This window comes from Sceloporus occidentalis, unplaced genomic scaffold, assembly GCF_023333645.1.
Source record: "Sceloporus occidentalis isolate IW3139 unplaced genomic scaffold, rSceOcc1.0.p SCAF_2, whole genome shotgun sequence".
Classification (NCBI taxonomy): Eukaryota; Metazoa; Chordata; class Lepidosauria; order Squamata; family Phrynosomatidae; genus Sceloporus; species Sceloporus occidentalis.
In genome coordinates, this window is record NW_028316982.1 from 5,052,559 (window position 1) to 5,065,484 (window position 12,926).

A 12,926-nucleotide genomic window follows, 5' to 3' on the forward strand; every position below is an offset into this window, starting at 1 on the left:
TGCTATGGAATCCTGAGGTTTATAGTTTCTTGTGGCACCAGAGCTTTCTGACAGAGAAGGTTAAATATCTCACAAAATTACAGAATTCCACAGTATGGAGACATAGCAGTTAAGGTGGTGTCAAACTACTTTATTTCTGCAGTGTAGATATCAGAATCCTAACCCAAGGCTCAAATCATTGCATCATATTGGCTTTTGTAGTTATGGAAGTGGAATTGACCATCCACCACCACTGTGGATGAAGAAATGCATCTGCATGCAGTTGCACATTGAATTGCATTCAGTTGCACAACACTGCCATGGAGCGCAAAGCCTGTGTATCACAATCCACGTGCAACTCAGATTACACTATGCATTCCCTGTGTGGGATCTAAGCTTGAATTCATCATGCTGAGTGCACCTGCCTTCATACACACCCTCCACCTCTCCTTCTCCAGGGTAACCGGGTGTCCTCCTTTTCCAGGACATGCCCTACATTTCAGCCTTCTGTCCAGGAGGTATTCCAGAATGTCCTCCATTTTGAGCATGACTATGGAGTTTATCACACTAGGGCTAATTTTGGCATTAAAGAGAGATTAAAGCACATTTAAAGCATCCTGCAAATAAAGCAAAAATGGTGTGTAGTTGTGTGAATGATTATCACATGCAATTGCGCAAATAGTGATATTGGAAATGCATTGTTGTTGAAATTCTGAAAGTAAAAAGACATGTGTTAATGCTTCTTTGTGGTCACTTTAATGGTGGGTTTTGTGTGATGTCGTGTGAAATTGTTTTGCATAATTACACAATTTTTCCAGGATATTCACGGATAAACTCCCGATCTCCTTCGTGTGATAAACTCCTATGAAGAAAGAACATACATTTATATGAGTGTTTTAAGCTTTTATGTTGTAATGTTCTACATTTTTCTTGAATGTCTTACATTTGCAGTGCCTTGTCCTCCTTTGCGGTTCGGACATCTGGTCACCTGTCCTTCTCTCTGATGTCATGGAGTGTTGCTAAACCTTCCAACAATTCATCCTAAAACCACCATTGGGTTCATGGAGGGGATCTGAACAAGCAACGGCATCTGAACCAGAAAGAAGGCCACAGGCCAGAAGATGTAGCCTATGGTCGGTTAACCTCTATTTAAGCACTCTCATTCATTCATTCATTCATTCATTCAATGAGAATGAGAATGACCATTCAAAAGAAATGGATTCAGTGTAGGTTGCAAGGAAAATGTCCTCCAGTGGGGGGGATGGATAGGACACAAAGTTGGCAGAAAATTAGACCACATCAGGGGCCATAAAAATGAGAACCCCAAGGGTTGAGGTGTCCCAAACAAACTCATGCTGTTCTTTACAGAAGTAAAACAAGCCACATGCTCAGAGCTGCTCTTGTCCCCATGTAACTACTACAAGAGAGAGTAGTGGTGGTAGCGTGAGAAACAACAGGATGGGCCCTAGAATCGTCTCTCCAGCTCTGCTTCCTTTAACCTGCTGCCCTCCATATGTGTTGGGCTACTATCCAAGGATGATGGGAGCTACACATGGGGGAGAAAGGCCGGATGAGAAGGACTTAATTTTTTATACTCCTCAAGGTTCGTTGTTGTGTGCCTTCATGCTGCTTCCAACCTACGGTTATCCTATCATGGGATTTTCTTGCCAAGACTTGTTCAGAGGAGAATTACCATGGCCTTGCCCCGAGGCTGTGAGAGTGTGACTTGCCCAAGCTCACCCAGTGGGTTTCATAGCCGAGCTGGGAACCGAACCCTGGTCTCCAGAACTGTAGTCCAATGCTCTAACAACTACACCCGCTAGTCGAAAATACTCCAAATTGCTTTCCATGGGAGATTGCGTTCCTTAGTTTGACCTGTTCATCCCCAATCAATTCCCATTAATTCTTGTTGCCATGAAACCATGGGGGGGAAATCCTCTCCACACCGGGCACTATATCCACCAAGAAACAGGATTCCTCCTACAACACAATCTGCTGCAGATGAAGAATTCGGCCCCATGCCAGCGAAGAACGCTAATTTAATACTATCCTAATAATTGCTGGGGATTGAATTCAGATGACTTCAAAGAGATCACAACCAATTGCATCTATTTATCATCAACGGTGTTTACCTGTTGATTCAATATGCAAGCTGTTTTTCTCTGTGTATGTATGTGCGTGTGTATTAACGCTCTATATTTTTACTAAAATTGATTCTGTTTTAGTCTGTATTTCGGGTTTATGTGTCTAGCTTTTTTTTTTTTTTTTGCATTGTATGATTTACGATGGTATTTTAGTACTGCATTCTAGTACTGTATTTTAGTATTTATATTGAAGCATTTATAAATGTTTCATTCTGTTGTAAAGTGTCATGTACATCAATGGCATTCTATAGATAGATGAGGAGGAGGAGGAGGAGGAGGAGGAGGAGGAGGTATGCTTATGAGTTGGTGAGAGGAGAGGAGGCAAGCATCAATCCATTTGTGGGGGGAAAGTGGGATTGGATTTTAAGCACAATCCTCCTGAGTCCAAGGTCCTGTGCAAACAGGTATTAAAAATGTGCTTAAAATCCAATTATCGTCTCCTTTATCCAAAATGCTTGGGACCAGAAGTGTTTTGGATTTCAGATTTTGCTGGATTTTGGAATGTTGGCATATACATAATGAGATATCTTGGAGATAGGAACCAAGTCTGAACATGAAATTCATTTATGCTCCGTATATACTTTATACACACAGCCTGAAAGTAACTTTATACATAATATTTTTAATCATTGTGTGCACGGAACTAAGTTTGTGTGTGCTGAACCATCAGAAAGCAAAGGTGTCACTGTCTCAGCCACTCATGTGGACACTTTTGGATTTTGGAGTATTTCAATTTTAGAAGGGATACTCAACCTGTAGTAGATCCTGATCTACTTTCTGCTGAGTCCTACTTTAAAATGGTGTTAGACCCATGGAAGAAAACAGGTATTTCAAAATTATGAGCCAGAAGGATTAAATATGAATTTTAAGTCCAAGTGCAAAGGCAATACATTTCTGAATCAAAGTTTGGGAAAGTTACTTTTTTTTGACAAAACCTCCCAGAATCCCCCAGCCAGAACAAAATACATATGTAACAATGAATTAGCAACTCTTCACTAGATTGACAGGGAATAATCAAGTCTCCTGGGAGGAATAAGTTTCTGTCACAAGTTTGTTGGGGAGGAAAAGCTTGTAACAGATTGGAGCAAGTAAGGAGAAAACAAGTGGCAATGAGTCCTCCCGGCCCAGTCCCGCTCTTGGAGGGAGAGAAGAATTAGGAGTATCTGCTGGACTAAATCCCCTTCCACACTGTCATTCCCTTCTCCTTTCGTGTTTTTAGACTGCAAGTCTGAGAACAGGAAATTGTCAAATTAGCAATCTGTAAATTATTCTGACAGCCTTTGTGGCTGAGGAAAGGGGTATAAATACTCTAATAATAATAATAATAGAGAGGCAGAATCTGCTATTGTTCAGAAAAGACTTAACAAGGATTGCAAGCTAGAATCTGTTTGTCCCAGGCTTGGCAGCATCACGTTTTTGGCCGACATGTTCCAGAATCCCCAAAGTTTGACAACTTTTGTGTACTCCAAAAAGACTGTCCAGGAATTGCTCCTAGAAAGGGATTACCAGAAGGGGAAGCCAGCAGGATTGTTGTTTTTGTTGTCGTGTGCCTGCAAGTTGTGGTGACCCTAAGGCAAGCCATTCATGGGGTTTTTTTTTGCCATTGCTTTCCCCTGAGGCTGAGAGAGTGTGACTTGCTAAAGGTCATCCAGCGGGTTTCATGGCCCAGCTAGGAGTCAAACCCTGATCTCGAGAGTTCTAGTCCAATGCTCAAACCACTATGCCACGCTGCAGGTTAGCAAAACAAACAAATAAATAAACAATCCACTCCCTTCCCTCTTGCTAATAAGGTTTCAGCAACAGAACAGGAAAGCCTTTAATTGCTTTTTACTGGGAAGTGGAGGGCAGCTAATGCTGAGAGCACAATCAATTAGCCAAAACGTCTCATCCATCGCGTTCGACACATTTATTCCAGGCCACTGATTAAACCTTGGAGGTTTGCAAGGTCCCTTGTTAGATTGTCTGCCTGCTGGAAGCTGCATTTGGCAGGAGATTCATGCAGCCATGTGCAGAGAGGTCAGCAAAAGCAGCTGTGGGTGGATGGCTTAAGAAGCACAGAATCATAGAACCATAGAGTTGGAAGAGACCCAAGGGCCATCCAGTCTAACCTCCTTCTGCCATGCAGGAACTCACAATTATTGCACCCCTAAGAGATGGCCATCCAGCCTCTGTTTAAAAGCCTCCAAAAAAGCAGACTCCACCACACTCCAGGGCAATGTCTTCCACTGTCAAACAGCTCTTGCCAGCAGGAAGTTCTTCCTAATATTGGATTTTATCACACAGGACGAATCCCGGGCAGAAACTAAATTTAAACTGAAAACAACCTGCATTTGCAGGTTGTTTTTCAGACAATGTTCAGGGTTAACCCGAACAGAAACACACACACACCATATTTGTGTGATGTTTTTCAGACGACGTTTGCGTGAAAGAGAAATAACAAGAAAATAACCTGAACGCAAAGTCGTCAAAACCAGCTCCTTTTACTTTCGCTGAATTCCAAAAGTACAAAGGAGCTTTCCGTTCAGATTATTTTCACACTATTTCTCTTTCATGGCAATGCATCTGACAAACAATGCCCGGGTTTTAAAATCCCGTTTCTGCATGGGATTTTACCAATTCATCCTCCGTGTGATAAACTCCATTGAGATGGGATCTTTTTTTCTGTAATTTATCAGTTGATAAATTTTGGACCCTCGATGGGCCTTACATTTGATCACATCTACATCTGAGGAAGTAGACTGAAGTCTAGGGAGTTTATCACACTGGGGCTGTTTTCGACATTAAAGCGATATTAAAGTGCATGTAAAGCACCCCACAAATGAAGCGGAAATAGCAAGTAATTGTGTAAATGATTATCACACGTAATTGCGCAAATAAAGTGATATTGGAAATGCACTGTCATTGAAATCCCAAAAGTAAAAAGATGTGCATAATGTGACCATTTTAACGGCAGGTTTTGTGAGACGTCATGTGAAATCATTATGTGTAATTCATAGAATCATAGAATCATAGAGTTGGAAGAGACCGCACGGGCCATCCCAGTCCAAACCCCTGCCATGCAGGAAATCCAATCAAAGCATCCCCGACAGATGGCCATCCAGCCTCTGCTTAAAGACATCCAAGGAAGGAGAATCCACTACACTCCGAGGGAGTGTGTTCCACTGTCGAACAGCCCTTACTGTCAGAAAGTTCTTGCTAATGTTGAGGTGGAATCTCTTTTCCTGTAGCTTGTATCCATTGTTCCGGGTCCTTTTCTCTGGAGCAGCCGAAAACAAGCTTGCTCCCTCCTCAATATGATATCCTCAATTATGTGATTTTCCCAGGATATTCAAGGGATAAACTCCCGATCGCCTTCGTGTGATAAACTCCTAGGAAAGCTAGGGGCTGTACAGACAGATGGCTGGACACCACCCTTTTTTGCCCCGGATTACAGCCATGGAAACCACATGCCATGGCCTGTGCATGGAGCAAAAAGAAGCCCTGGAAAGAAGCTTTCCGTTCACTGGAAGGGGTGCCATAGGCGCACTGGTGTGCCACGATGACGCCCCCTCCGCGCTGTGCCATTTAGGTTCTGTGCACAACATACGTCATCATGGCGCACACTGTATAAACAGACGTGCGCCTAGATGGCGCCCGAACAGCATGGTGAGGGCTCAGAGCATGCTCAGCCCTCACCGCACGTACAGGCTGGCACAAAGTGCCAGTCTGTACAGCCCCCTAATATCAAAGGTGCTACAAGATCTCTCTGCATATTGATCCTACAGACTAACACGGCTGTATCTTTGAAATCTAATCGTATAAGAAGGATTATTATGTTTTGCTCACCACAATGTGGAGGAATCCTAGAATTGGAACCCTATATCAGGTTCAGCCCCTTGGAGAGATTCTTTAAAATTCAGGGTCAAGCCCAGAGCAAAGTCACCATTGTTCTGGCAAGATAGCTGGTCACCTCTCATGCTGATTTGCTTGATCTCTTATTGACTGAAGCTTTCATTCCTTATATCCCATCAGCCCCAGAAGTTAGGCTGTGCATCCTCGCCTCCACAACTACTCCATGGTGTCTCTTTGGTAGGTTTCTTTCTACATTGTCTGAGTACATCTACACTGCCGAAATAATACAGTTTGACACCACTTTAGGTGCTGTTGCACCATCCTACGGAATCTTGGGATTTGTGATTTTCCAAGATCTTTAGCCTTCTCTGCCAGAGAGTGATGGTGTCTCATAAATCTACAAACCCCACGATTCTGTAGGATGGAGCCATGGCAGTTCAAGTGGTATAAAACTGCCTTATTTCTACAGTGTAGATGCACCCCTGTCTGAGATCCAGCATGACATAGTAGTTTGACTAGAACAATGGTGACTTTACTCTGGACTAGGACTCTGGAGACCAAGGTTCAAAACACCTGAGCTTTCACAACTTGACATCTTCACCGAAGGGTGCATCTATACTGTAGAAATAACACATTTTTACACCACTTATTTATTTAATTTATTTATTTTAGAGTATTTGCACCCTGCTCTTCAGGCCCAAAGGCTCTTACTTTAAGTGTTGTAACCCCATCCTATGGAATCTTGGGATTTGTAGTTTTACAACGTCTTTAGCCTTCTCTGCCGAAGAGTGTGGGTGCCTCACCAAAGTACAAATCCCAGGTTTCTGAAGGATGGAGCCATGGCAGCTAAAGTGTGTCAAATTGCATTATTTCTACTCTGTAAAAGTGGTTCCTAGGGGGAGCAAAGAAAAGAAGGCAACAGTTTGAATGACAAACCACCGACTGGGTTTGGCCTTCTCATTTTTATCCATCACCACTATTCTGATTTGTAGCAATCGATCAATGCTGTATTTCATATTTATCAGTTATTTTTCTGAAACTAAAAAGGAATGGAGTGGGAAACCATTAATGTAATGCCTCTTTGTCTTATTGAATCCAAGGAAACAAATGCAGGAGAATTCCTCTTTTAAACAATTTTGGCATGTTTCTAGTCCTCATGAAGGCATCTCTTACTTTGCTCATCCAGGATTTCCTCTTGCACACTGCCTTCCTCCTTTTGACTGCTTCCCAGAGTCGCCTCTGACCTGTTAAAGCAAAACGCAGTGGTGTCTCAGCTCACTCCATAAATATACCCTCCCATCCTCATTATACAAACTGGCTGCATCTACACTGCAGAAATAATCCAGTTATACACCACTATCACTGCTATGGCTCGAAGCTATGGAGTACTGGGAATTGTAGTTTGTTGTGGCAGCAGAGCTCTCTGCCAGAGAAAGTAAAATGTCCCAGAGAACTCCAATTCCCTGAATTCCATAATACTTAGCCATGGCAGTTAAAGTGCTGTTAAATTGGATTGTTTTTGCAGAGCGGATGCTGCCACTGGCTCACAACCCAATGCCTCCTTATGGGGGATAATTCACAGAATGTCACAGAATCATGTTGTTGCAACATCTCCAACTTACTCCCATCCATCCAGTTCTAAAGCATGGTGGGACCCAGTGGCCTTGCTGGCTGGGGATGATGGGAGTTATAGAGGAGGTTGCCTTAAGATATCTCTTCTTATTGTTGTATGCCTTCCAGTCATTTCCAACTTATGATGACCCTAAGGTTTTAGATTGTAAGCCTGAGGGCAGGGAACTGTCTGATTAAAAATATTAATTTTAAGCCGCCCTGAGAGTCATTTGGGCTGAAGGGCGGGATATAAATACCTAAATAAATAAATAAACAAATAAATAAACAAGGTGAACCTATTGTGGTGTCTTCTTGGCAAGTTTCTTCTAAGGGGGTTTGCCACTGCCATCCTCTAAGGCTAGAAAGTGTGACTTGCCTAAGGTCACCCAGTAGATTTTTGTATCTGAGCAGAATTTGGACCAGAGACTCCAGAGTCATACTCCAACAATCAAATCAAAATAATCAATATCATAATTATTTCTTAGCCACCGCTCCCTAAGGCTCCAGGCAGGTTACATAGATAAAAACAAATAAAACAATTTAAACACACTTTAGTTAAAACATATAAACAAAGGACACATAAAATATATGTTTGAATAGTGTTTAAATGATTTTATGTGTTTTAATCTATGTTGTACCCCATCTTAAGCCTTGGAGAGAGATGGGAAAATAATAATAATAATAATAATAATAATAATAATAATAATAATTCATGTTTTCAGCCACTGCATTACTCGTCATTTCTTTTTTGCAAACCACAAAGTTCCAATGGAAGATTAATGGTATTTCAAACCTGGTAAGATTTATAGATGTAACATGGGATGAGTATTTATGCCTTTATGATGGGAATGCCATACTTCGGCGGTGAAATATTGGCAGGAAATCCTATGGTGCTACTACTAAGCCAGAAAATGTAGGCAATCCTAGATCTTAACGGCAGATTGTTAAACTCTCTGAACAAAGTTACCAATTCCATCAAAATGGAAACCTTGTAATTCTATATGTTCCTGCAGGGGAAAAAAGGGGGTGACATCCAAAATTTCCTCCTCCGTGGATCAGATGACTGAAAGCTCCTATCTTCCCCTATGCGCCTGCCGATGTTTTGATATCTTCTGTGTCAGCCCTTCTAACTATCCCATTATTCTCATTGGTACATCTGATGGGAACATGGGAGACAGGTCCTTCTTGGTGGCTGCTCCCAGGCTCTGCAAATCCCTTCCCAGAGAGGTTAGCCTGGCACCATCCCTGCTGTCCTTCTATAGTAGGTACTTTTTTGCTCCAGCAGGCCGCCAAAGGCTAATTCCTTGTGATTGGGCGGGCTATAAATAAATCATTTATTATTATTATTATTATTATTATTATTATTATTTGATCAGGGAGGAAGAGCTTTGAATAAAGTGCTGTATTCTCCACATTGTCTAAGCTGCTGTATTGTCTATATTGTTATTATGTTGTTTTACAGTCAGCCTTACATATCCATGGATTTTTTTATCCACAGGCCCATGCACCCATGGCTTGAAAGTACTTACAAAATATATAAATTGTGAAAAGCAACCCTTGATTTTGCCATTTTATATAAGGGGCACCATTGTATTATGTGCTCTATTTAAAGAGACTTGAACATCCACATATTTTGATATTCACGGGCTGTTCTGGAACCAAACCCCAGAGGATATAAGGGCCCAATGTCTTGCTTGTAGTGCCGTATTGTTTATATTACTGTATTGTACAGTCAGATTCTTTATCCACAGATTCTTTAACCATGGATTCAACCATCCACACCTTGAAAATGATCAAAAGCTACCTCCCAGAGGGCTATTTCTGCAACCGCTCCCAGTGTTTGGAATGGCTTGCCGGATGAGATCTGCCAAATCACCAATCTAGATAGCTTCAAGAAAGCTGTTAAGACGGATCTCTTCCGGCAGGCCTTCCCAGAATAAATTACTCGGCCATGTAGCGACCCCCCCCCCCACATATATCTGATGACTCTGCCCACCATTATTGTTTTAATTGTTCATGTAATTTTAACCTTAAACTGTTTAATTCTTTTTTAAGTGGAGGGGGGATATTTTGTATATATGTTGTATTCTTTTAACATTGTAAACCACTTTGATTGTTTTCACAAAAGGTGGGGTAGAAATAAAAGTTTTATTATTCTTATTCTTATTATTTAAATCTCAAAAAGAAAACCTTGATTTTTGCCATGTTATATAACGGAGAACATTTTATTATGCCACTGTATTTAGTGAGATTTGAGCATGCACAGATTTTTGTATCCAAAAGCAACCTGCAGTGGATACCAGGGGCCCACTGTTTTGTTGTTTTTCTCATTTTAATGGGTATACTTTTAATTGCTTTTCGTTTTATTAATACTTTAATTATACAGTCAGTCTTCCGTATCCACAGATTCTGCATCCACAGATTGAAAATATTCAAAGGAAAATAAATTCCGAAACCTTAATTTTTGCCATTTTATATAAGGGACACCATTTTACTACGCTGTTGTATTTAATGGCACTTGGGCATCCACAGATTTTGGTATCAACAAGGGTTTCCTGGAATCAAACACCAGCAGATACCAAAGGTCCTCCATATTTTAACTTTTGTGCGGTGCATACTTTTAGCTGCATCTGTTCTAACTTCTGTAAGCCTCCTTAGGTCCTGGACTGGGATAAGGGTGTGATGATGATGGTGGTGATAACAATACCAGTGTCATCCATCACTTTGGCTCCCTTTCTGTCTCTGGCCCAGCACTGTTCCTAGCAGGAGGATGTCGCAAAGGGGAAACTCACTCACCAGGCCTCCCCATGCCAATCTTCTCCAAATCCTCATTCTTGACATATTCAAAGTGCGAGAGGCGGGTGACGTTGAGGTCATCACGGATCCTCAGAAAATACTGCTGCAGCTGGACCTCCGTTAACAGCTCCAGAAGCCAGTCGGTGCCTTCATCCGCCTGCATGCCACAGCTCAGCTTCTGCAAAGAATCAGAGACAAAGGACGGTCAGGCAGTTTGCGGGGCATTTTTGGGGAGGTGTTTTGGAAATCGGGTTGATGCAAAGGAAGTTACCAACTTCCTCCAAGCTTTCTGATCCTTGAGCGCATAAGCGCACCACCACTGCCACTGTTCCTGATCAGAATGGCAATTGGATTTATATAAATTGCTGTGCCAGCAATGCCAGTTTCCATGCCCACACTAAGATCTAAGAGGATGGAATAGGAAGCTAGGAATACTCTGCCAAATCACACACACACAACACAACCTTTTGCTAAAACAATGACTGCAAAGAGGAGGGGGGACTGAAGGCTGCAAAAGTAGGGTTGCCATAAGTCAGGACCTCCAAACCAGGACAAATGTAGGACAATTTTTAAAAAATGTAGGACTTTTTTTTTTTTACATGGAGGACACGCAAGACATTTGATGGGTTTTTTAAAAAATGTTAATATAAATGCATGTTTCTTAGGCATGATCAAAATGGAGGACATTTTGCCATTACTCCTAGACAGATGGCAGAAATGTACTTCCCTTTCTGGCCAAGCCACCCCCCTCCATTCCAAAACACACACGAAGCACATTTGGGCATTTCAATGGGTCCTCGTAAGTTGGAAAGGAGCTGAAGGTACACAACAACAACAGAGGAGGAAGAAGGGAGAGGAGAAAAATGAATGAGACGAGAAAGAACAAAAGGAGGAGAAAGAAGAAAAGTAAGAAAAAGATAAAAATAGGAGGAGGGGAAGAAAAAGAAGAGGGGAAGAGGAAGAGGGAAAGAGGAAGAACAAGAGGAAGGGGGAAGAAGAAGAAGAGGGGAAGAAGAAGAGGAAGAAGAAGAGGAGGAGGAGGAAGAAGAGGAGGAAGGAGGAGGAAGAGGGGAAGAACAAGAGGGGGAGGAGGAGGAAGAAGAGGAGGGAAGGAGGAAAAGAAGAGGAGGAGGAAGAAGGAGGAAGAGGGGAAGAAGAAGAGGAGGAGGAGGAGGAAGAGGGGAAGAAGAAGAGGAGGAGGAGGAGGAAGAGGAGGGAAGAAGGAGGAAAAAGAAGAGCCCTCCATAACTGCCATCTGCCGGCCTGAGAGGGAGTTCGCCAGGCAAGTCCAGCTCCATCAGGACTAGCCTGGAAGAAGGAAGAGCCCTCCCTCCAATCCATCTGCCTTGGTCCAGACCCTAGAGCGAGAGAAGAACCACTGGACCTCATCCCCTTTCCCTCCATCATTCCCTTCTCCTTTTGTTTTGTGTCTTTTAGATTGTAAGCCTGAGGGCAGGGAACTGTCTGATTAAAAATAATATTGTAAGCCGCCCTGAGAGCCATTAGGGCTGAAGGGCAGGATAAATGCCTAAATAAATAAATAAATAAATGAGGCAAAACCAGCAGCAGAGAGTCCAAAAAGGCTGGCCAAAGACAGTCCTACTATTGTTATTGTATAATAAAAAACTGTTATATTAAATAGTAATTTCTGTGTTCATGCACTTTCCTGTGATTTTTATTCAAACCTTCTGACTTCCCAATTTCTCAGCTGCTTTTAATAATGTACCAGTTTCTATTTTCCCCCCTTTGTCCTCAGCTTCTTTCCATTGCAAATTATCCCAGTTATCCCAGTTAATCCTTTCCCTTCCCACTTTTTGGAATTATCTGTATTCCTGCACGGCCAAAGAGGGTTGGTCTATATGACCCTTGGTAATAACTTCCAGTTCTACAATGCTATGTATTCCTGCACGGCCAATGAAGGTAGGCCTATATGGCCCTAAGTAGTAACCTCCAGCTCTAAGACCCTATGTATTCTTGCACGGCCAAAGAGGGTAAGCCTATACGGCCCTTAGCAGTAACTTCCAGCTCTAAGACCCTATGTATTCTTGCACGGCTGAAGAGGGTAAGCCTATATGGCCCTTAGCAGTAACTTCCAGCTCTAAGACCCTATGTATTCTTGCACGGCTGAAGAGGGTAGGCCTATATGACCCTTAGTAGTAACTTCCAGCTCTAAGACCCTTTGTATTCTTGCATGGCTGAAGAGGGTAGGCCTATATGGCCCTTAGTAGTAACCTCCAGCTCTAAGACCCTATGTATTCTTGCACGGCCGAAGAGGGTAGGCCTATATGGCCCTTAATAGTAACTGCCAGCTCTAGGATCCCTAAAATAAAGTGTTGTTTTAATGTGTGTGTGTATATCTGTTGAAAGCCCCCTTGGGTCCCAATCTGGGAGAAAGGTGGGAATCAATGCAGTCTGACACCGCTTTAACTGCCACGGCTCCATCCTATGGAAATCCTGGGATGCCCAGTTTGCTGTGGCACCAAAGCCGTCTCACAAAAACTACGCATCTCAGGCTTTCTGTAGCGTTGAGCCACGGCGCTTGAAGCAGCGTCAAACTGCATTCAT

The 12,926-nt window shown here is 42.5% G+C and overlaps 1 protein-coding gene across 10 annotated transcripts in view; it reads right to left on the reverse strand.

The window, feature by feature from the left end:
* Positions 1–12,926, reverse strand: part of TNK2 (tyrosine kinase non receptor 2) — a 211,953-nt gene that overhangs the window by 65,697 nt on the left and 133,330 nt on the right. For 8 of the 10 annotated variants that reach the window (XM_089508651.1, XM_089508648.1, XM_089508649.1 and 5 more), the window contains 2 exons: positions 10,362–10,539; positions 7,128–7,198 (listed from right to left, as the gene is read on the reverse strand). In XM_089508651.1, coding sequence (XP_089364777.1) covers positions 7,128–7,198; positions 10,362–10,524 — 234 coding nt within the window. In that variant the 5' untranslated portion in view covers positions 10,525–10,539. Of the gene's footprint in view, positions 1–784; positions 842–922; positions 1,070–7,127; positions 7,199–10,361; positions 10,540–12,926 lie in introns of those variants that run through there. The other 2 variants (XM_089508653.1, XM_089508654.1) reach the window with 2 other exon arrangements.